The sequence below is a fragment of the Electrophorus electricus genome, chromosome 1 (genome assembly GCF_041902795.1).
Source record: "Electrophorus electricus isolate QZ-2024a chromosome 1, ASM4190279v1, whole genome shotgun sequence".
In the NCBI taxonomy this organism is placed as follows: Eukaryota; Metazoa; Chordata; class Actinopteri; order Gymnotiformes; family Gymnotidae; genus Electrophorus; species Electrophorus electricus.
Genome location: NC_137497.1, coordinates 298,999 through 324,819, shown reverse-complemented (window position 1 = coordinate 324,819; position 25,821 = coordinate 298,999). Strand labels below are relative to the sequence as shown.

At 42.3% G+C, this 25,821-nt stretch overlaps 1 protein-coding gene across 3 annotated transcripts in view; it reads left to right on the top strand.

The window, feature by feature from the left end:
- Window positions 1–25,571, top strand: part of LOC118241323 (CD48 antigen-like) — a 34,042-nt gene extending 8,471 nt beyond the window's left edge. For 2 of the 3 annotated variants that reach the window (XM_081701729.1, XM_081701705.1), the window contains one exon: window positions 296–3,906. In XM_081701729.1, coding sequence (XP_081557855.1) covers window positions 296–303 — 8 coding nt within the window. In that variant the 3' untranslated portion in view covers window positions 304–3,906. Of the gene's footprint in view, window positions 1–295; window positions 3,907–7,901; window positions 7,979–11,309; window positions 11,355–25,377 lie in introns of those variants that run through there. The other variant, XR_014118410.1, reaches the window with a different exon arrangement.
- Window positions 25,572–25,821: the final 250 nt, after the last annotated feature.

The following is a 25,821-nucleotide window of genomic DNA, read 5'->3' as shown; positions in this document are numbered from 1 at the left end:
TCTGGACCCCAGAGGACAGAGTAAATAAACAAAGTAAACCTTACAGCTCCATAAAATGGTGCCCAAGATGTGCACATGTATGTGTAGATGTACATGTGCATGTTGCAGTGATGGCCCAGAAGGTTGTCAGCTCAAGCCTCACTACTGTGAACGTGTCACGGTTGGTCCGCTGAGCAAGGCCCTTAACCCTCAAATTGTGTTCAGTCATAATTGTAAGTCACTTTGGATAAAACTGTCAGCCAAATGCTGAAAATATATATAATGGTTTTTTTTTTGTTTGTTTGTTTTTTTACAGATACCTGAAGAAGCACAGGGCATAGTGTATTCAGCAGTCAATAAGTGAGCTGTATGTTGTAAAAGCCAAAGTCAACTATGGTGGGCATGGAGTCTATATGCACTTATCCATTCATTCATGAGTGTTCATGGATCAAGGCAGAGCTCTATGGTTTTGTTTCTATGGTTTTTGCTTCATTCAATCTTCTGCTTTACTTGACCCAACCATGGCAGTAATTAGTCATAATAGACAGTTTGTTGTGTCTTACACATTCTAAATACTGTAATTTGCCTGCATAAATTCACACAAAATAACAAAACAAGTAGAGGCCTCTCTGAGTTCATTGTGGATCTAGGCTAGAATGTACTGTGGTTTTTAGATGATTTATTCAGACATCTTCTTTCCTTGATGCAACCATATCAGTAACAAACAGAAATAGTCACAAATATTTAACAATGAGAAATGTGGTTGCATGATGTAATACAGACTTTGTGCAGACTTTAATCCAAAGGAGTAAACTTCAGACTCAGGTAAACAGGAAAACACCCTTGGGCCTTACTAAAACTCCCATGGTTCCTAATTGCCTGTTAAGAAAATACTAAAAGGACTTGGAGGAATTCAAGGTGTCTATAAAATATGGCAAAAATTAAGAAAGCATAACTGAGAAAGTTTCTGAAATTTCAGGGACCAGATCAGAGGTCTGCACTGTCACTTTGAAGTTTTGCTATAAATACCCTTCCCTGGTGTTGTAGTCAAAACACAAGTTAAAAAATATTGATAATTTAATGCTTTATTAAAAAGAAAATGTCTTATTGCATCATACTACATTGCAAATCAGTTAACCCCCAGGACAGTGCTGCATTATGGGATGATCTGCAGTGACATAGTGTGGGAGGTCTGTGCTGTTGAGATTAACCAACAGAAAAGCCTGTCTAGACATGCAGCATACCTTTAGTAACAGCCTGTTTAAGGTAACCAGCTTTATCAATTGTATTGTTCAAGCAAATTTGTAAAAAAAAAAAATGTAAAAAAATTTGAGGTCGGTTGGAGGGATTACAATAAGGCTTAAATCCACATCACCATTTGAAGTCATTGAAAGCCTTTAATGTTTAGTTTTAAAAGGCAGTGTAAGATTATTCCAGCACACATTAGATCTCACAGTCTCTTTCACTAGTGGCCCAGGGCACTGAAACCTGTTTACCCTGCCAGAGTTGCAAGTTTCCACATGCAGTTCTGCAGTTCAACAGTTTATCACCAATATTGTGAATACCTGGGTTTTCTTTAATAAAGTTGAGGATTGTTATTATTATTAATAAAAATAATAGTGATCATAAAGTACTGCATAGGTGTAAACATTCATTTTTGGCAAGATATGAGGTTCAGGTTAATTTTATAAGTATTAAAACTATATACAATGGAATGGAAAAGGTGGTTTGCTCAGAATCAACACTTGTGTAGCTTAAAAAAGTGGTAAAACTGTACAGAAAGTATTTTTGAATGCATTTTATTGAAGGGAAAAAACAGTCATTTTTGGCAACATAGTGACATACTGTATTTGTCACGATCAGTCCCTCCCAGCTTCTGTGTTCTGTGTTTTTCCTGTCTTGTGTTTTTTTTAGTTTCATTCCAGTTTAATTTTCTCCGCACCTCGTTTGATTTTCAACACCTGTCCCTCGTTTAGTTCATGCATTTAAACCCTGTCTTGATCCCTGTGTTTTGGCTGTTCACTGAATGTGTTAATGGTGATGAATGTATGTTTAATCTAATGGTTGTGAATGTGTTTGTATGGTTGTGTTGGTTTGTACTCTGTGTATCCTAGCCTTCGTGTTTCTTATCTCTGAGTTTTCCCTAGTCTTTGTTATAGCCTGCTTCCCCTGTTTGCCTCCATGTGTTTGTTTTGTTTATCATGTATTCTCGGACTCTTCGTATTGGTGCTATGATCCTGGTCTATGACTACGACTCTAATTCTGGTTTTGCCCCTTTTAAATCTTGCTCTTCTCTGCACATGTGTCTGCCACCTTACCGCTCACCATTACAGTATTCCTATATGCTGTACAATGATCAATTCAACTATAAATTGTTTTCTCCATTTTTTGAACCATTGCTCCCACCCATATGATTTTAAACAACAATAAATAAGAATAAAATAATAGAAAAAAACAAGAACCTAAATCAATAATATTACAGCAATGCATAATTAGCAATGAATGTCCCTTATATTACAAATATTAAAATAAAAATATAGCTCTGAATAGAACGAGTTAGTCATCCACTGATCTTCAGGTCCATGGTTGTGGAGGTTTGGCAAACACTCTATCCACTTCTCTGAGACCTGTCTTATGGTCGATTTGTCTCAAACATTTCACAAGTCTTGACTCATGGTAATTAAATAATTGCATTCTTGCAAAAGTGTGCAAGACTTTCAATGCCATTGTGGCATGAAAAATTGCCCTTCAACTCACTGCATGCTAGAGACTAGATGTTACCTCACCTCTAAACCCATAAACAACCACTATGATTAACAGCCCTATTAACATCTGACCCTCAGGTCAGCCTCATCCATCCTTTTCCAGATGTATATTTACAGAAACCCTCCAAAATTTTTTGATGAGCATGTAGACTGTTGAGATGATGCCCTGGACATGAGCCGATGCATCTGGTGTGGGTGCTGGGGTTGTCCTTATGATATTGTTTGGCATCCTGCCTTGACTGTCATATGGTGACAAGGATTATGCTATTTTGCTGTTTTTGGACAAAAATATCTGTGTTTCATCTCAGGAAATTTCCTCTTCATCTGAAGATGATACACCATGCGCGAGGTTGTTCTTTCCCATCTTCTTCTTCAGATACCGCTTCTTCTTAGAAATCACTATTCTCTTGTTTCTTCTGAAAATCTGAAAAAATCACATCTGCGACCTTTTGGGCACTGAAACCTGTGGATTAGAAGATGTCTGATATATTTAATCTGGGAGATGACAGGTTACCAGTGCAGCTTGAATGACAGGTCTGATGTGTGCAGTATGTTTGGTAGCGGTAAGCACTCTGACTGCCCATTGGTCTGTGCACGTTTATAAATTATAACATTATAATGATATAATAATTATATTATCCAAATTCTAAAAATAAATGGTGAATTCTCTGCATTTGCCTCTTCCATTATCACTATGCCTGACAAGACACACAGTTGCTTGTCCTGTCCCTCATCAGCTCTGGACAGCTACAACTCATAGTATTAGACCTCTGCAGCTGATCCAGAAGGCAGCTACATGACTCACTGAGCCACACCTGGTAGAACAGACACTGATTACAGTAGATCATGTCTTAGACGGTTCAAACTGATCTCATATGTGATGTGTGGCCTCAGAATATCCAGTGTCATGATCACAGCAAGGCTGTCTTCTATAGCTGGATGTTCAGTTTAATTTGAATGATGTCATGTATGATGTCTCAGTTAGTAACTGTGTTCCCTGAAAAAGATGCAGTCACATCACATAATTATTCAAATAAACACTTTGTACTATTACTTTGCTTTTAAGATTATTGAACTTCACATTGTCACAAAATCTCCAAGTTTGTGTCCTTTAATGATACAATGATGAAACATGGAAAATATTTACTGTAAGCCGTACACTGCTGCCCCTCGTTTGATCTCCCACACCTGTCCCTCATTAAGTTCATGTGTTTAAACCATGTTTTGATGCCTGTGTTTTGGCTCTTCATTTGAATGTGTTTATGTGGCTGTGCTTGTTTCTTGACTCCGTGTATGTATATTTGTATCATTTTGTTTAAGTTTGTTCTTTTAGCCCCGAGCTTTTCCTAGTCTATGTTATAGCCTGCTCCCTTGTTTGCTTCCATGTGTTTAGTTCTAGCCTCTGTGTTTAGTTACTCCTGTATCTTAGCCCTTGTCCCGTTTAATCATGTATCCCCGTAATCATGTGCTCTCCGTATTGGCTCTATGACCCTGGACTGCCCTTAATGACTCTGATTCTGGATTTGCTCCTAATAAATCTCACTGTTCTCTGCACATGCGTCCACCTCCTTAATGCTCAACGTTACAAAAGGATGGAGTGAAACCATACCATATTGTTACAAGATTTCCATTAACAAAATGCAGAAACATACTTGCTCCAACTATAAACACAGAAAAATGTCTGCTCCAGGTATGAACACAGAAAACAGAAGCATGTCTGCTCCAGCTCTGAATACAGAAAACAGAGTCATGTCTGCACAACTGCTCCTAAAGCATTGGCTGGGTTACACTAATCTAACAGATACATTACTTAGTCCTGTACATACGTGCTACTCTGGTATTTAAGCTTGAAAAACTGTGCCATGTGCACCTTATGGAAGGATGTAGTACGCAACACAACTACTATGTTCTCAGTGAAAGACAGATCAGTTTCATTCACTGCCAGCAGTAGGATATTGTGGAATCAGAGCACTGTGAGAATTTCTGCAGAGTCAGGTCAGTTCAAGGGGGGAGACTACACATGGATGTGAGGAACTAGTCTTAGAATTAGGAAACAAACCACACAGAATCACAAAGACAGAAGCGTAACATAAGTACAGGCAGAGATCAGGCAACAGAAAGATAAGCAGATCAACCAAACTGTAGGACAAAACATGAAAACATTATCCAAAATACAAGGTCATAACATTATAGATAAAAAACAAACCACACAGAACTGACAGATAGAGACAAAACATCACACTGAGACTAGGACATAACAGAGTTTAAAGACACAGAAGGACTAATTAACAAACTAAGAAGAGGTGAGGACAGTCAGGTAACAGACACAGAGAGACGAGCTAAAACTGACCTCTAGAGGCCAGAGGCGGCATTACCAAGAGCCGGTGTTACAGGTATGAAATATGAAATATGTTGTTAGGCAGAAATACATGTCTGCACATTTGCTGCTTTCAAATGCTCAAGCCAACCCCATTAAAACCTTTTTTCAAAAATAAATAAATAGACCTCTCTACAACAAACACACCCAGACCATATAATAATACGTGATCCACAAACTAGCCAAAGCCTACAAATGGATCCAAAACTCTTTTTGAGAAGCAGAATGTAAAAACTAAATCTACTGAAGCCCATTAAAGTATATAAGAACCGAGCAGACTTGTGTTCAAGTGATGATTCATTTATCAATACAGGGACTGTGATGGTGGAAAATGTCTATAATGCATGTGACACTGACAGTAGTTGAAATGTAGGATATTTGACACTGATGAATATGGCTAAGAGTGATGTGTGCAAATACAAGTAGATGAAAAGTGATGAAATTAAGTATAAAGTGGAAATTCCAAGATAAACCTGAATAGATACATTATATTAAATAGCAGTAAACTCAATATAATCCTTCACTTTAAATTTATATTCAGATTTATTAGGGAGTCATGCATTTATTTTAAACTGCTAACTAGATACACAATTTTGTAGAAATACATTTTGGAGAAATACATCCAGCACATCTGTCTTTGGTGAAAATCTCATAGTTAATAACTGCATCATGTAAGTTTAAGTTAGTGTTTATTTAGGGTTGCATGATTTATAATATTTTTACTGTTTGTAATGTTTAAGGTTTATAATATTACAGGTTGGAATATTCTATATTCTATATATGGAATATAATATGTGGTACAAGCTCAAGATTAATAGAAGGATTTATAACTTTGCTCTGTTATATATGTTTTATATATATATATGTGTGTGTGTGTGTGTGTGTGTGTGTGTGTGTGTGTGTGTGTGTGTGTGTGTGTGTGTGTGTGTGTCTGTGTCTACAGAGAGAATTTTTGTTCAGTCTTTTATCAGGATATACATATCCAGAATTCCATTACACACCCACTTCCACCTTTTATGCACAAAATACACAGAAGAGTCTTTTGTCTCTAAAACCAGTCTCTGCATATGTCAAGGCCGTGCTTCATGGTTTAACTAGACAGTCCTTACCAAAATCCAATAAATTGAGGATTGGCTTGTTGGTCAGTTGTCATGAGGACTGCCAGAGAGTCACACAGGTGAAGGGGTTGGCATTTATTGGGATATAATAAATCCCAAGGCAGCATTCTCATTCTGAAGCAGCACAGTAAGTAACTGCCTTGGTTCACTGTAGTCCATAACCCCTTGCATCATAAGACTTGTGGCCAAAATTTGGCAGGAAGACATATAAATGATTAACATTTATTCTGTTTTGGATTCAAGGTACAAGCAAGGTTTGTTTCAACCCAATTTGTGAAGTGTTTCAATGAGTTCAGGAGATGGTGATCTCAGACAACAATAAGTGCAATAAACCATAAGTACTAGAGTTTGTGAACAAAAGAGTAGATAACATCAATGCAATAAATGGTAGTTTCAGTTATTCAACTAGTCAAATAATCCACAAATAGATGGGTCTTCAGTCCTCATTTTAAGAACTTTTAAGGAACTCTGCTGTTTGGACAGCAAGCGGAAGTGTGTTCAACCATCTAGCAGCCAGGACAGAGAATTGTTGAGAAAGACAGTTGGTTGAGAAAGACAGCTGGTTGTCCAAAGTAATGCCCAGACTATGAGCAGCTTCCAATGGTGATACCAGGGAGTTCCTAAAGGAAACTGTAAGGTCATGGTAAGAACTGGGAATTCTTTGGATGTACAGAATCTTGGTTATACTGGGGCTGAGCTTCAAGTGGTGGGCTGTCATACATAACACAATGTCAACCAAGCTTACTGAGATACGTCTGGAGACCTGTTTGTCAGAGAAAGAAATAATTGCATGTCATCAGCAAAGCAGTGGTGGGAGAAGCTGAGAATATATTAGATCACCAAGAGAAGAAGTATACAAAGAGAAGAGAAGAGGGCCTAATATTGAGCACTGGGGGGCCACTGATGGAGAGTCTACATGGTTTAGATGTGGATCCCCTCCATGTTACCTGATAGGAGAGTCCCTTCAGATAGGACTGAAACCATTTTCATGCAGGGTAAGTCACACCAAGGCTGGTGAGAATAGAGAGGAATGGTTTACTGTGTCAAAGGCTGCCAAAAGGTCTACGAGGGCTGTTTCTGTTGAATGTGCTGGTTTTGCCAAACTGATTGAGATCATGCAGCTGGTTCTGTGTGAGGAACAGAGATAATTGGTTGTAAACTGCTCATTGAAGGATTTTTGAGAGGGAAAAAGAGAAGTGATTGGTCTGTAATTGGTTATGTTGGAGCCATCAAGTGTGGCCTTCTTGAGGATTGCTACCACCTTGGTGATTTTGAATGCAGTTGGTACATGTCCAGAAGATAAGGAGTTTTTGTTGATGACAGAGATGAAAGGAAGCAGCTCTCTTGAGATTGTCCAGAACAGAATTGAAGCAATGTAGATTGGATTGCTGGAAATCAGGAGTTAATGAATTCTGACTGAGGATAGAGGACAAAAAAAAAGAAGCCAAAGAGTTGGATGTAGGGGAATGAACACTGGTCAGAAGAGTGAGAACAGAGGAAAAGGACTGGTCAATTGCTGCAACCTTCTTCTCACAGAAGGTGATGAAATCCTCAGGAGTAAGAGATTAGGAAGGAGTGGGAGGGGCAGGATTAAGGAGAGATGAAAAAATAGTGACGAGCTTGCATAGATCTGTTGCTGATGATTCAAATTTTCCTTTGTAGTAGGATGACTTTGCAGAAGTTACTTCCAGGGAGAACTTGGAAAGAAGAGACTGGTATGATCTGAAGTCTGATTCTAGGTGAGTTTTCCACCTCTCTGTAGTCCTTAGTTCTTTCCTGTGGCAGCAGAGTGTATCTGTTAGCCATGGGGCAGGTACAGAATATCTTGCAGGTATAGAGGAGAGAGGGTACAGAAAGTATTTGTAACTGTATCCAGAGAGAGAGATGAAAGAGAGTAAGGATGAGTTCAAGTTCTAGTTCAAGTTTGGTTTATTCATCACATACATAGTCATGCACAATATAACTCGCAGTGAAATGGTGGAGAGTGCTCTGTCCAAACTGAGGAAAAGAAAACAGGGGTGCATAGAGAAATATAGATATTCTCTATATGTGAAATATATATATGCAAGATAAATATATATATTCTATGTATGTACAAAATATATTAACAATGTATGTACAATATATGTATATTATGATTATATACACAATGTACAATGTATATGGTTGGGTATATATGTACACAATCTACAGAATGTACAGATCCATTTTGTATAATAAAATATCTACAGTTGTTGTGTAACAAGGAAATTGAATATAAATATATATATACAGATGTACAGATATACAGTTATGTTACATGGTGGTGGTGGTGGTCCCCACAGTTTATCAGTTTCCCTGATTCAGTGCCCGAATGGCCTGTGGGAAGAAGCTCCTCTTCAGCCTCTCTGTCTTGGTCTTCAGGGAGCGGAAGCGCCTCCCTGATCTCAACAGAGTGGAGAGTCTATTGTTCGGATGGGTGGGGTCCTTCACAATTCTCCTGGCCTTGTTCTGGCACCGCTTGTAGTAGATGGTCTGCTGGTCAGGAACTTCCGTGTGAGTGATGCGCTCTGCTGAACGCACTACCCTTTGGAGTGCTTGTCTGTCCTGCTTGGTGCTATTCCCAAACCAGACTGTGATGTTCCCTGTGAGGATGCTCTCAATAGTGCAGGTGTAGAAGTTCCGCAGTACTTTGGAGGGCAGTCTGAAGTCTCTTAGGTGTCTGAGGTGGTAAAGACGCTTCTTTGCCAGGGAGTTGGTATGGCGGGACCAGGACAGGTCCTGCGAGATGTGAACTCCAAGGTACCTGAAACTATCTACTCTCTCCACCGTGGTTCCACTGATCCTCACAGGTTGATAGTGCCGCTCCTGCTTCTTGCTGCAATCCACGATCAGCTCCTTTGTCTTACTGACATTTAGGAGGAGATTATTTTCCTGGCACCAGTTTTCCAGGTGTTTAATCTCCTCCAGGTAGGCCCTCTTGTCGTTGTCCGAGATCAGACCCATGACAACGGTGTCGTCAGCAAACTTCACAATGATGTTGGAGCTGGAAGTGGCTGTGCAGTTGTAGGTGTACAGTGAGTAGACCAGGGGGCTTAGGACACAACCCTGAGGAGCTCCAGTGCTGAAGATGAGGGTGGATGAGGCGCAGTTACCCACCCGTACTGATTGTGGTCTGTCTGTTAGGAAGTTGGAGATCCAGTCGCACAGGGATGTATGCAGTCCTAGATCCCCCAACTTAGTAGTGAGTAGGGAGGGGATGATAGTGTTAAATGCTGAACTGTAGTTGACAAACAGCATTTTAACATAATTTCCCCTCCCTTCGTCCAGGTGAGTCAGTGTGGTGTGGAGAAGATGTGCAATTGCATCGTCAGTGGAGTGGTTGTGGCGGTATGCAAACTGCAGTGGGTCCATGGAGGCTGGCAGTGAAGATGTGATGAAGTTTGACTAGTTTTTCAAAGCACTTCATCACGACTGATGTGAGGGCGACAGGGCGGTAGTCATTGAGGTCCAGGTTTCTTCGGGACGGGGACGATGGTGTACCGCTTGAAGCTGGACGGGACGATACCGAGCGTCAGGGAGAGATTGAAGATGTCGGTGAATACCGGGGCTAGCTGATCTGCGCAGGCTTTGAGGACCCTCCCGCAGATACCGTCTGGTCCCATTGCCTTCCTGGTATTCACCCTTTTAAACACTCTCCTCACGTCACTCTCCGTGATGATGAGAGGGCGCTGTTCTATGGTGGGCCCCGCGCATGTGCCATTGGCTGCGCTGATAGTGCCATTTGGACTAGCGCTGTTAGCATTAGTGCTGTTAGCACTAGCGCCGTTAGCATTGGCGCTGTTAGCATTAGCGCTGTTAGCATTAGCGCTGTTAGCATTAGCGCTGCTAGATGTAGCCTCGAAGCAAGCGAAGAATGTATTCAGCTCCACTCTGCTGGAACTGTGTCTCTAGTTTCTTCCCGTAGCGCCACTTCGCCTCTCTCACCGCCCTGCGCACTCCGTATGCTGCAGACTTGTACTCATCCATGTTCCCGCTGATGATCCCCACATTGTAGGCAGCAGTGCGAGAGTTCAGAGCCTCGTGGATGGTTCTGTCCACCCAGGGCTTCTGGTTGGAAAACTTCTTGATGGTGATTCTTGGGATCGTGTTGTCCACCAGTTTCCCAATAAACCCTACTACTGCCTCCGTAAACTCGCTGACATCATCAGTGCTTCGCCGGAACATGTCCCAGTCTGCGTCATCCAGAGCGTCCTGCAGAGCGGCCACCGATTGGTCTGTCCAGCCCGCGACCTCCCTCCGAACCGGAGCTTCCCGTTTCAGCCTTTGTTTATATTTTGGTAGGAGGAAGATGGCGGCGTGGTCCGACTTACCAAACGGTGGATGAGCTAGTGCCTTGTAACTGTCCTTGTATGGGGTGTAGCAGTGGTCTAGTGTCCTATTTCCCCTGGTGGGGAAGGTTACGTGCTGGTAAAGGTTGGGCACTGCACGCTTGAGGTTAGCGCTGTTGAAATCCCCAACCACAATAAGTGCAGCCTCCCGGTGCTGTGTCTGAAACTGTGTGAGAGCCTCATGAAGTTCACACAGTGCAGTGTCCATGTTAGCCTGAGGTGGGATGTACACGGTGTTGATGATGACCGAAGTGAACTCCTGGGGAAGGTAGAAAGGACGAAGCTTGAGGGCGAGCAGCTCCAGGTTGGGTGAGCAGGAGCGGGTGAGAGTAACAACATTGGCATTGTTACACCAGCTGTTGTTTACCATCACACACACTCCGCCGCCTCTCGACTTCCCCGAATCTGCCGTCCTGTCCATGCGGTGAACCGAGAAGAACTTGGCCGGCTGGATAGCGTGGTTTGGTACTGCTGGGTTCAGCCACGACTCGGTGAAACAGAGGAGATTGCAGTCCCGAATGTCCCTCTGGAACTTTATCCTGGCCCGGAAGTCATCGAGCTTGTTATCCAGAGACTGGACGTTGGCTAGCAGGATGCTGGGTAAGGGAGCTCGGTGTGCCCGAGCCCTCAGCCTGTTCCTGACGCCGGCTCGCTTCCCTCGAGGCCTTTTCCTCACGCCGAGTCTTTTGTTTTCCCTCAGGATCTCCGTCGGCCATCTTGGGTCCGGGGTTACAGACGGCTTGAGGTGAGTGCTATGTAGATTAAGAGAAATAAGGGCGTCTCTGCTGTACGAGATACGCGGCGTAGTGTGTAGAGAAGGGCTGTGGAGAAATCAGGGGTAGCGGGAAGAGCGAAAATAGCGAAAAAGATAGCGAAAAGAGCGAAAAAAGTGCCAGGTGTGGACGGAGCAGTCGTGACGGCAGCCGACATCACCGGTGCCATCTATGTGCATGAAGATGAGGAAGTGTGGACAAAATAGTAAAAGTAAGGGAAGATGTAGTGATGGAGTGTAGATTGCGATGGAAGGTGGAGGAATATGTTGGGGAGGTATGGATGGAAAGAGAAGGGAGGGAGAGAGAGAAGGACAGAAATGATGGTCTGAGAGTTGGAGGGAGGGAGGGACTGCAATGTCTTATGTTGTGGTGATCCAGGTGAAAATCAGGTCCAGAACATTGCTCGCACCATGAGTCAGAGGAGACTGGTTGAGGGTGAGGTCAAATGACATCAACAGCGGTAGGAGGCAGGAGGAATGTAACTTGTCTGATGGAAGACTGAAGTCACCAAGGAGAATGAGTGGATTTCCTTCAATGGGGAATTGACTCAGGAGAACGTTAATCTCGTCACTGAAGTTATCTAGGGAACCTGGAGGGCAGTAGATGACAAAGATGTGAAGTTTGCTAGGGAAAAACACTGTAATAGCATGAAATTCAAAAAAGGAGATGGAAAGAGTAAAGAAGGAAAGTGGAGTGAAATGCCACTCTCAAGACAGTAGTAAACCTGTGCCATAACCCATGACGAGATGCCTCTGAGGATGTGTGAATGAAAAGGCAGAGGACAGGGCAGCCGGAGTCGCTGAGTTCTCAGGGGTGATCCAGGTCTCTGTTAGAGCCAGGAAGTGCAGTGAGTGAAGGGATACTAGGGCTGAAATGAAGTCAGTCTTCTGGACAGCTGATTGGCAATTACAGAGTCCTCCTGCCACCATGATCTGTGATCATGGCAACTGTTCGGAAAAAATGAAGTTGCTGAGATGATACAATGATGTCTAGGAGATCTGTGGGATATGTAGACAGGAATTGTGAGAAACATTTCAGATTGGAAATATGCTAGTTTTGTGGACGTATGAGATGAAAGTTTGAGATAGTCTGAGATAAAACATATATTTAGATGAATTTGAGAAGTCCGGTCTCAGTGTAGATAAGGAACTAAATGAAAAGCACAACAGAGCCTTCTACAGGGGTTGATCACATATATGTCGATAGTAGAGTCTGCCCAAATTTAACAGTTCAATAAATGCTGAGTCCACCCCCCAGTTAGCCTCATTGAGGGGAAAAACTAGACAAAATGACATGCTACTACATAAAGCAACACCTGATATTCCTTAGTGGCGAAGAGGATTTGATTCTCCTCACTCCTGTTCTTGTGGATGAAGTAAAACTGGTGAACTGGTGTCCAAAATCATCACACTTGTGTCATGTGTGGATAGAGGGGAGACGTGAGTAGTCACTTGTCTCTGATGCTACGGCGCATGTCCATATGCACCGAGGATTTGAGTATTGGACAGTGACTCAGTGCTTCACATATCATCTATTCAAGCTTCTACAAATGTGCACCAATGATTTTCACCCCAACGGGTGATGATACAAGCACTTGTGAACATCGAAATGTTTAGGTGGTCATTGGCAAGCTCAGTTTCATTGTTGTGTTTATTTTGTTGCAGACTTATTATCGAGTGCTTAATTTGACTCATTTTATTGTTTATTTAATTCATTATTTACAGTTGGTGCGTCTAAGGATGAGATAAATATTGTTTTTAGTGAAATTTGTGTATTTGTGTACACAAACTAACACTGGTAAGTAGGATGTTTAATAACTCCCCTTCCCCCAACATGTGTATACAACAACTCTACAAGTAGTATTATACAAATATTCCCAACATAATATCACACACCAGGACATCCAACACAACCACCTTGACATTGGTAAAAAAGCATTCATAACAGGGAAGGAATGAGCACTATAAAACAAGATGGAGATTCAGCAGTCTCATTACCCTTCACAGCTCACCCCACCGGTCCCCTTTGGTAGACAGGAAAGCAAAGTTTTTAAATCCCTCAGCAAAATTCTGTCCACAGTCAATAATATCGCAGGGTAAGAGGAAAAAATATCCTACTCCTTCAAGTGTATATCCACTGTGTGAAAGTGGAGGGAGAAGATTTCCCCAAGCTTTCCCCAAGTGAAGTCCTACGACTTGATGCTTCCTTGTGTTCCGTGAGTTTTGCTGGATCGTGGGATTCCCTATTTCATCGTTAACCCCGTAAACATCCTGCCAATTGGGCAATCAGACCCAACTACAGCCATCAGCTCCAAAAAGGGATGAGCCCTGAACTCATGTACCATGCACACCTCATTACAGGGTATGCGCTCATCAACAACACAAGTATAAATCCAACAAAAGGGGAAAAGGTTGATACATGTGTACATATTTTAACCCATGTGATCGTTACAGAGCCATAGAGCATATCACCACCTTCTCCCAAACAAGTCTCAACCAAGTCGTTCTGGTCTATGACACCTGCCCTCATGCTACAACAGGCTTCGGTCCCTTTTTCATCACTCATAGACATGACGCAAGAATGCCTGCTAAACTGCTATTAGCTAGCAATATGCCATCTGTTTCTTCACCAGAATAACCAGCAAATTATGCTGCCCATCTGATCCGCAAACTCCAATTATCTTTGAGACTACTGCACAAAACAGAGACTATGCAGATACCAAGCAACAATAACAATGCAAGCTTATCATTTTGTGTGCTCTAAGGTCACACAGCATATTTTCCTGGAGACCTTGTGTGGTTAAATGACCCCACCACAGCTAGACATGAGCTTGCTCCTCACTGGAAAGGTCTATTTGAAATACTGGAATGCCTTGGTTCTGACAATGTCAGTCCTGGAGTGACATACAGGACTAAATATATGTTGAACCAGTCTGATAAATCTCAAATTGTCTATTAAAATCATCTGAAGCCTTACCTCTTCCATGTACTTATGGAAGGAGTCACACAACAGCATGTGACTCACCTCAGTAACCTCAACTCCCATACTTGGGTGTTTTATCAGATGCTCTAAAGTCAAAGTCAAATTTATTTATATAGCACTTTTTACAACAGCCATAGCTACAAAGCAGCTTTACACTTGCCTGAGTCCAAGCCACCAGTGAGCAAGCCAAGGGTGACAGTGGTGAGGAAAAACTCCCTAGCGCATGAGAAAGAAACCTTGAGAGGAACCAAGACTGAAAAGGGGGGCCCATCCTCCTCTGGCCAACAATGGACACTACATAGTAACAATATAAACAATAAACAGCAGAATAAATATTGAGAGAAAATAAATAAATAAATAAAGAAAGAAGTAATTAATGTCTATTATATCCAGTTTTCGCCGCTACCTTTCACACATTCAGCACCAGACCCTCAGTGTACCTGCTAACAGCCCCAACATCTGCAGTGTACCTGCTAACAGTCCCAGCATCTACAGTGTACCTGCTAACAGCCCCAGCATCTGCAGTGTACCTGCAAACAGCCAACCTTCATCATCTTTGCAGACTTACCCATCTCAAGTTCATACACATCAGCCCCAAGTTCAGACACTTCATGAAGGAATGAAGGGGGTGTTCACTTCTCATTCAAAATGTTGTTTGAGAGGTTCTACTGACATATGACATATTCCATATATTTGAACCTATGTCTGCCTGTTTCTTGTGCCAACACATATTGTGTGATATTAAGCTATTGGGTTATTAGGTTTTGATGAATGGCTTATCCACTAGGTGGAGTTATTTTCCTTTATTTTTGCGGTACCTGCAGGCCCAATGCATTCATCACTCATCACCACTTTAATAGAAACATTTATTTTTTAGAACCACATTGCAGGTGCAGAATTAGTCTATAGTCCAGTGATTGTATGTGTAGTTATACAGGTCCAGTACGCTCATCACTATGACGGCACGAGTGCCGCAGGGCAAGGAGCAGGACGCACAGATCTCTCTTGACAAGGACAAACATTTATTGACATAAGACACGGAGAAACAGTAAATGATATTGGCACTCACAGGTAACATCAGTGCAGCTTGAACATAGGCGCAGGCAACAAACCTGAACATGTACTATGAACATGAACATGAACACGAATAATGACCGACAAATAATTACACAGGCAGAGGGGTTTAAATACAAACATAAATGAAACACAGAATAAGATGCAGGTGTGAAATATCAAAGGGGCGTGGTCACAAATAAGATCACAATAAACAAATAAGTCACAATAAACAGTCAACAATGAACTCGCACTCCATACGGCAGGCCATACCACATGATCAGTGGGAGAGTGCTGTGACAATCACCACTTTACTAGAAACATTTATTTCTTACAAACATGTTATAGGTGCAGAATTAGACTATAGCAAAACTGTTGTACTGTATGTGTAGAGTTATACTATAGCCCAACTGTTGTATGTGTAGTGTTATACTATAGCTCAACTGTGGTATGTGTAGAGTTATATTTTAGCCCAACTGTGGTATGTGTAGAGTTATATTTTAGCCCAACTGTTGTATGTGTAGAGTTGTACTATAGCTCAACTGTTGTATGTGTCGAGTTGTACTATATCCCAACTGTTGTAAGTGTAGTTATACTTTAGCCCAACTGCTGTATGTGTAGACTTACATAGACAGTAAGTCTTCATTACACAGACAGTACATCTTCTTTACACAGACAGTACACAGTGATTTGACTGGTGAAGATCACTTTTGATAAGGGTTTACATTGTCTAAATAAATTACATTAATGTGCTGTAACTAAGAGACTGCAAATCATATTTATGTATGGACAAAACAAATGGTGAAAAATATTTTAGTTCACTCAGCCCTTTTGGGACAATACAGGCACACATGAAGTTAAAAGACAAAGTGTGAGAACAAAGCAGACCTTCACCACAATGGTGTCAAACCCTAAACACCTTCACTGATTCAAACCCTCAAACTGCCAGTAGTTGCCTGTGTAGGAAACCCAAGTCTATCATGAAGTTCTAAAAGTGATCAATGAGTTTATGCATGTAGGGAGAAATTCCTCCAAAAGCTTCACAAGCATAATAATAATAATAATAATAATAATAATAATAATAATAATAATAATAATAATAACAATACATTGTATTTATATGTCCCTTTTCAAGCTTCACAAACATACTGAAAATACATGTGAGTTACAAATGCATCACTGTCTTGCACAGTCAGAATGATACTCCACTGTGGTCAGATCTACATCAGAATGTATGAAGGTCTGCAAGAAGTGAATGTGGTTTCTACTTTAAAAATCTACCTGAAGGCAGTGTGGTTTGCTATGGTGACTGAAAATACATTTGAACAGAAGCATGCCTCTGGCTGCATGTATGTGGTCACAGTTCCTGTGTGGACATGAACCCCATCCCCTCATAAGCACCTAACAATCTAACCTTCAGACTATTACTGGAGTCTTTAACTGCAGAAAGCCAACACAGAAAATGAGAGGTAGAAACTACAGGTCACAGGACAGGATTAAAAATGCCAGAGGTATTTATATTGTACACTGACTTGGCACATACTGTAAATCAGTTCATATCTGGATGGCCCACTGCCTGTCACAGTTTCATGCATTCATTCTGTTCTAACACACTTTAATCAGTTCATCAAGTAGGATTTTTTCCCCTCTTAGTCTGGGGTATTATTGACTGTGGACAGAATTTTGCTGAGGGATTTATTGCCGCTGACTGCCATGCCCCCGGACCAGCCCAGTTCTCATCCTGGTGTGAAAGACACCTCACAGCTTGTTCCTGGAGGGGAAGTAGCCAGGCCTTTTCCCTTGCCTCGCACCAGGCCTGTTCCCCTGCCTCGTGTCAGGCCTGTTCCTATGCCTCATGCCGGGCCTATCCCTGGGGTTGTTCCTTATGAGTTTCCTGTGTTCAAGAAGGCTGCAGACACCACTTGTCCTGATCCTGAGAAAGGCTGCCCATCCTGATCCTGTTCCCAGTGTGAGAGACACCGCCCATCCTGATCCTGTTCCCGGCGTGATAGACGCCATCCATCCTGATCCGGTTCCCAGCATAGTGAATGCCACCGCCAAGACTGTTTCCAGCGTTAGAGATGCCTGATCCGGTTCCTGTTCCCAGCATAGTGGATGCCACCCCTCCTGTTATCAGGTCTGTTCCTGTGGTAAAGCATCCAGACCTGTTGGACTTGCCTCTGCTGATTGTTCCAGACCCAGTGCTAATCTCCATAGCCATGCATTTGGACCTCCCGGACCTGCTGCTGAACAGCATAGCCGCACCTCTGGACCTCCCGGACCCACCGCTGAATGCCGCAGCCGTGCCTCCGGACCTCCCAGACCTCCCAGACCTCCTGGACCCACCACTGACCACTGCAGCCAAGCCCCTGGACCCGCCGCTGACCACTGCACCCTCGGACCAGCCCAGTTCTGGTCCTGGTGCGAAAGACACCTCACAGCTTGTTCGTGGTGGGGAAGTAGCCAGGCCTTTTCCCGTGCCTCACACCAGGCCTTTTCCCACGCCTCATGCAAGGCCTGTTCCTATGCCTTGTGCCGGGCATATCCCTGGGGTTGTTCCTCATGACTCTCCTGTGCCCAAGAAGGCTGCTACAGGTGGGCTCCCTGAGATGCTTAGGACTCCTTCGGCCACACCTCATAGTCTGCCAGTGATTCCTACGACCTCTCTGTCTCATGTCGCTCCTATGTTCCCTGGGTATGATGCGCCAGCTCCTATAACTGCCCCAGTGTCTGCTCCTATTGATTCCTCAGCTCCTATTTTGCCTGCTCCTGTTTCTGGTTTTGTCAATATACCTGTCCATACATCCATGCCTGCTTGTTACCATGGTGAAGCTTGTTATCCTATCTTGTGGCATTAGTGTTCCTTTGCCTGTCCCAGTTTCTGTTCCCATGCCAGTTGTGAGTTTTGTTCATTTGTCTGTCTCTGTTATACTGAAAATACTTACCTCCTGTCCCTGTTCCTGTCCCTGTTCCCACGGCTATACCTCATACCAACGTTTCTCCTCTTGTGTCTGTGCCCACCTGTTCCAGCCATGTCGCCAGGCTGACTCCCTTTCCCCATCTTGCTTCTGTCCCTTGGTCTGCCCCAACTCCTATGTCTGTCTGTAGTCCTGCCCTTGTCCCTACTTCTTTGTTTTCTCCTTGTGTCCCTCAGGTTTGTCTGTTCCCATCTCTGCTCATGGTTCTTGTTCTGTTGCTTCTGCTCCTGTTCCTCCCGTTTCTGTGTCTGCTTCTGTTGGGTCTTCTGTTCCAGTGCCTGCTCCTTGTCTTGTCCATTCTGTTCATGTTTCTGTCTCATCCTCGTCCTGTTTTTTGGTTTTTTTTTTTTGGTTTTGGTGGTTCCTGTTTGTGTGCGCCCTGGTGTTGTGCATTTTGGAGAGGGTACTGTCATGGTTAGTTCCTCCCAGCTTACATGTTCCATGTTTCCCTGTCTTGTGTATTTTGTGTATTTAACAAAGACCAACAATGGGAGCACACACGGACAGGGGTTTAAGTAGACAAGACATTAATACTAAACCCTGTGCACGTGTGTACAATCCCGAGGGGGGCATGCTTACAAAACAAACGGTGTATGTGGATCCCCCTGCATGCGGCAGGCCATACCACATGACTAATGGGGGAGGAAGAGTCTGTGACAGAACCCCCTCCCAAGGGGCACGGCTCCCGAAGTGTCCACCTTTGGGACTGTGAATCCCAGACTGCTGTATATACATACTCACACAAACACTGCACTGCTCTGATGGGTGCCCACCCACTAGGTGGACCAGGAACCGCCAACCAGGGAGACTTCCATGGAAGGAAAGCATCACTGCCTTTCTTGGGGTATTCCTGTGCACTCCATGTGAAGTGTGTGGGGGGGGGGAGTGCTCCCCTAGACGACCCCTCCCTAGGGGAAGGGGAAACTCTCGACGCTTCCCCTTCTAGGATAGGGAACTCCAGGTAGCCGTGCAAACACACATGGCACGGCACTGCCTGGCGCCCACCCAACACAAGGTGAGCCAGGAACCTCCCATCTGGGAGACCTCCCCAAACAAGGGAGAAAGGGAGACTTCCTGGCCCTCTCAGGTCCATCCAGTATGCTTCCCACAACATCATGCACCTGCAGGTAGCGTAAACATGTCCTTGGCCTCAACAGACATGTGGGGGTGCACGTCCACCCCGGTTCCGGCCGTGCTCCTCCCCCGAATGGTCCTCCTTTTCTCAGTTGCTCTAGGAGTGCCGCAGAGGTGGTTTGCCTCCAAGGCTATGGGCAGACCCATCCACTTTCACTGGCGAGTCCGCTGAAGGGAAGGGACTTGGGCTACAGCTCTGCCTTCCAGAGATCCCGCTGCCTCCACCCAACATCCCTCTTTCTGGTTTTTGTGGGGCACATCGTTCCTCCTTGGCCCAGGCTCAATAGCCTTAGGCCCCCCCCAAGAAATTCCTGGGGGTGTTCCCCTCCACCTCCGGAGTGGACACAGACACCAGTCGCAGTCCTCTCCCCAATATCCTGGGATCCGAGCGGCAGTGTGGGGGGGTGCCTATGCACCTCCTGCTAGGAAGTCCATCCTTAGTCGAGGGAGCTGGCATCCTGTGGTGGTTGGCCATTCTGTAATGATGCCTGAGTGCCACAGGGCGTGGAACAAGACACACAGACTCCCTTGAATTTGTGCAACATGTAATGACATTAAACAAACAGGACATTGGTGGCACTCACACTTAACTTTAATGGTGAACATAAACACACTTAACATTAATGATTAACATGGGCTAGATAGACACAAACCTGAATAGAAACATACGCTAACAAACAATGACCAACAATGAGAGCACACACAGACAGGGCTTTAAATAGACAAGACATTAATACTAAACCCTGTGCACATTTGTGCAATCCCGAGAGGAGCGTGCTTACAAAACAAACAGTGTATGTGGATCCCTCTGCACGTGGCGGGCCATACCACGTGACTAATGGGGGAGGAGCAGTCCATGACATAAACACTAACAAGGGAGAGGCACACAATGTAATGAACCAGGCTAAGAAAGATAACGAAGGCTAGGGCACAGAACAACACAAACCAAACATACTGAATGAACTATAATAACCAACAAACTAGGGTAATCAAACACAGGGCTTAAATATTATGACTAATCAGGCTAACAAATTATGGATGACTAATCAAGACACAAAGAAGGGAGTCAAAACCAAAACAAGGAAGCATGAGGAAACAACCAGGAAGAAAACAAAACATATTGCCCAATCCAGATCATGGGAACCATGATGCCAGGGAGGGGCAATTGTGACAATTGCATTTCTTAAAGAGACACACTTGTTTTTTGGGTTACTTGTCCTAATCGGGCCAGGCAATGAAGACCAGTCCCAAACCCGTCCTGGTTCTTCTTCAAACAAAATGGGGGTAAAATTGTGAAACCTCCAGGGAAGAGTCAAAGGCTTGGATGGACAGAATTGGTCCAGTAGAATGTACTGGTCCATGGGTAGATGACCTAGTTGGTTGGACCAAGGGGTCCATCTCTTATTTTGGCCAAACCTATCTACAGGAGGGCTCTTTTGAGGAAGCTCACATGAGGCAGGCCACAACCTGTATAAGGGATGGTCAGGGAGACCCAAACTGGGATTATGAGTACATGGATGTGTTTAATAAATTAGACCAAAATTAAAATTGAATAGGATAATTATGCTAAAGAAAAGTTAAAAAGGAAAATAAAAATGTACAGAAAAATGTATCTGTCAGATCTGCCATTTGGCTACCCCCCAGCATGTAATGACAATATTTCAAGTGTTAAGGGCTCTCACTGGTCTCCACTGTGATGTAAACTGCTGGAAGTAAGACTGAGCGGGGTGTGAGGGTCCACCCTGCCCTCTTCCTTTTTCTAGCTGTGTAGAGCTCTTTGAGGGTGAGCATCTGACAGCCAATGCTTTTCTCTGCCCTTGTACTGTTCACTGCAGCTTGTGCTTTGTGTGAGAAGATGCAGAGCCAAACCAGACGGAGGTGGAGGATGTGATGATGGACTCTATTATAGCAGTGTAAAGCTGGACCAGTAGTGCCTAAGGCATCCCAAATTTTGGGGGTTGATGCAAGAATACAGCCACTGCTGGGCCTTTTTCACCACGGTAGTGCTGTGTCTGTCCCATTAGAGATCTTGCTGAATGGTGGTGCCCATAAATGTGTGGGACTCTGCTCTGCTGACTGTTGAACTGTGTATTTCCAGAGGAGGCAGTGGGGTGGGTTTATGAAGTCTATGGTCATCTCCAGTTTTTGGGTGTTTAGCTTCAGGTTATTAACTCCAAATCATGACACCAGCCATATTGCTTCCTTCCAGCACACGAACCCATAATTATTTTGCATGAGGCCAACCAGAGTAGTGTCATCTGCCAACTTCATAAGTTTAATTGTGTTTATACGTTTATCAGAGGTACACTCACTGGTGTAAAGAGAGAAAAACAGGGGAGAGAGAGACATGCTTGTCCAGAGTGACTTTCAGAGTGTTTTATTGTCCCCTTAAAAGAAGTCCTTATGTGTGTATGTAGACCTATGTGTAAGGATCCCATTGACTGCCTTGAAGTGGCTAAGGATCTTTTAAACACTTCTAAAAGGGGTGGAGTTTCAGTCTGCACTTAAACAGCAAGCAACTCTCAAAATGTTAAATCTTAAAAATAATTGAACAATCTAGTAAGAGGTGTTGCAAAAATATCCATAGTACAACAGCAATAGAATCATTTAGGAGAAAAATGAAACAAAACATATCAGAGAGCAAACCTTGGGTGGATTGTGATAATGTACCTCAAGTGTGTAATTCATACATTGAGTACAACTACAGTTCTGCTTGAAACCATGCTTCAAGTCTCATGGATGACAAGCATCAAGACTATTCTCCATCCTGGCTCCCAGATGGTGGAACAAACTTCTGCTGGCTGTCTGGATATCAGAGTGCCTTGCAGTCTTCAAAGCACTGACCCTGCTCCTACGTTAACTAACTGAAACTCTAGTACTTATTGAAGGGTATTGTTTACCTCACTAATGTTGACTGGTCCTATGTTGACTAACTGAAACTCTAGACCTTGTTTTTTATTGCATTGAATGTTGTCTGTAGAGCTTATATATGTTTTGCAATTCTAGTCATCAGCTTACATGTGTTTTATACTTCTACATATCAGCATTGATCCCTGTATTTCAACAGTATTCTAGTTTATTGGTATATTAGACTCTATCCTGTTGTACTGTACTAGGATACGTTCAATGACTAAATGACAAAGGACCTTTGTAAGTCGCTCTGAATAACCGTGTCTGCTAAATGCTATAAATGTAAATAAAGTACATTTATTTAACCATTAGAACTTAAGCAAAGTAATGGTATTGGGCACAAATCTGAACAACTAGTATGTGATATGAGCTTGCACTGGCTTTACATTGTCAAATAGTGTAAACAAAGATGCTCTTAAATTGATTTTATCAGTGATTTTTTCAAAGAATGTACACCATCTGAGCTCACCCTGTGCTGCTGACAGGCAGCAGGGGGCCTCAGTGTGGCGTTAGGAGAGCAGGCACTCCCAGCCCTGGGAACTCCACTACCCAGGATTCTTTAAGATAATTAGCACTGACTGTGCTCATCTGCTTGGCTCTGTATTTAATCCCACATGGACAATAGCCCAGTGAGTCAACTTAAAAAGTTAATATTATGAATCAAAGCAGGGTGGCTGATAGGTTGGGCCACTGTAATTAACCCTGAAAGAAGGATATATGCTGAGCAAGTTAAAGTAGAAATCGTTCAATATAAACTGAACTTCAACATGTAGAACTGTGGTCACTCTGGAAGACTATGAGTTCAGTTCTTCATAGTTGTAGTACAATTCATTTATTTCATTTGCTTTACTTTACCAGGAAGTCCCATTGAGATAAAAAAAAAAAAAAAAAACATTTTATAAGAGAGACCTGGCAAGGATAGCAGCCATCCCGACACACAACATTTCAAAATACAACATAATATATAGAACCATTGATTACACTAAAAGGCCTCTCAAGAAAAATAACCACGTTTCATTTATCACTTTATTTATAGTGCATTTAAAATTTTCAGTGGATATGTTTCTAGTTTTAAATCTTTCTGCAGTTTATGTTTAGGGTGGAAAATAAAAAATACAGATTTCCCCAGATCTGTCAAACACAATGTACAATCAAAAGCAGCCACCTAGAAGAGTATAGCTGATAACTACCCAAGCTAAAACAAAGAAATGTACGACGGTACACTGGAAGTTTGGCCGGAATCACAGAGGAGGCAGCGTGCATATATCTCACCATACTTAATCACAGGCAGGAAAGTGGCTTCCACAAGGTTTCTTAGCATTTAAAGTGAAAAAGATTTATTGATAAAATGAAAACCAGTCTTCACATTATCTATCTATCTAACATAATGGTTATGATAGATAGATAGATAGATAGATAGATAGATAGATAGATAGATAGATAGATAGATAGATAGATAGATAGATAGATAGATAGATAGATAGATAGACTGATAGATAAGATGGATAAATGAAGTGTTAGAGAGTGGGCCATTTTGTTAGAAAAAAAAGTGAATGACGCGTTCATTTCTTTGTTAGAATTACGTGAACAAATATTTATCTGTCTGGGTTTATGGCAAGATTGTTTACTTCTTTCCAATGCAGCTCGATGCATCAGAACTTTCGTAACTTTATTTTAAAAAAACAACAGAAAAAAACAAAGTGTTTTGGTTCGTAGTTTTATAGGATCCCACTGTACTCATAAATCAACGTCACTGAGTCAGTTAAACGATACGCCTCAGATGTGTTTCTCATTCTTTTAGCGCGGACTGATGTTGTTCTCTTTCTACCGGTCGATGTTATCTATTACACATTCAAAAAGGCGAGAAAAGCAATACTTTTAACCTTGTGAATATGTCTATCACTTTGATTGTCAGATTATAGACGAGGTAGAGAAAAAAGCGACGAGATCAAAGGTTTCATATTTTGAAAGAACGCTGAATATATGTGAACAAATGTGGATTATTTCTTCGCTGAATGTTTATTCGTTTATTCTTCAATTTTCCTCTTTGTTAATTCACGTCTTAGTTAACGGTATGTTCACAAATATCTGTTTGTTTCCTCCTGAATACTCTTTACACGAGTGAAACCTACTCGTGTTGGTTCGTCGCTAAAATAATCTGAGCTAAATAATTTAGATGAAATTAATCTTAACATTTTAGTTAACTTCTACAGGAGAGGTAAGTGTGTAAGGTGCTTTCATATGCCTATCCGTTACTGGTTAATATAAACACAAACATTTATTCTCTCATTTAGAATGCAAAAAGGATGGAAATTAATATATATGTAGTCTTCAAAAAGACACGTTAAATATGTGGAAAACTCATGATAGCGTAAAGTAAATAGAATATTCCTCCTTGTGACCAAAATTAAGTAGCCTAAACACATCTAAACGAAATTATTTACAACACAAGTTTTGTAGCCATATAATATTATTATTATTATTATTATTATTATTATGCAGCTAAAAGGAGCCTTTTTAAAACACTTGTATGAGCTATGCAGCTGTATCCTAAATGAAGAGCCCAACAAGGAACTGCCAGGAGTTACTGTTTTCTAAAGATAAAATGAGGTACATGTAGTGGTGCTAGAAGATCTAATGTGCCAGTTGTGTTCTGTGTTGTACACTGCAAATTATGCCTGTACTTCTGATGCTCATGGCCTCATCTTGTATATATGTACATAATAGAATACTACCACCTACTGTACAAATGTCACATAGTTATCAGCAGGTTTATGAAACACAGCAAAGCAGTGTTCTGTTATTTTAAATGTTTTACATGAGTTTACATACTTTATAATTTACATTTGCCTGCCTTTTTGTTTCAGTGGAGACTGCACACACACACACACACACACACTCCATATTTCACATCTTCCTGAATAATTCTGTTTTCCAGATGTGAGAGCCACTGCAGACCTGGAGACAGTAGAAGTTACAGAAGGAGAAACGATCACTCTAAACTCACATAACTGGAGTAAAGACTGATGATGGAATACTGTGGACATTTGGTACTAGAAACACTTGCATAGCACAGATAGTTAACAGGAAACCTTCCACTCATTATGATGAGATATTCAGAAACAGACTGCAGCTGGACACACAGACCATCCACAACATCAGCATCACACACTCTGGAGTTTATAAACTACAAATTACAAGTAATGATGTCTCAACCAAGCAATTCAGTGTCACTGTTTATGGTGAGTCTTTGTCATTTTCCCGTAATGGATGAAAAATTTAAAAAAAAAATGATCAAAACTAAAGATTATATTAGTATAACTTTACCAAAATCAACATGGTTGTGGTAAAATGAATGACATTCACATAACCTATTAAACAC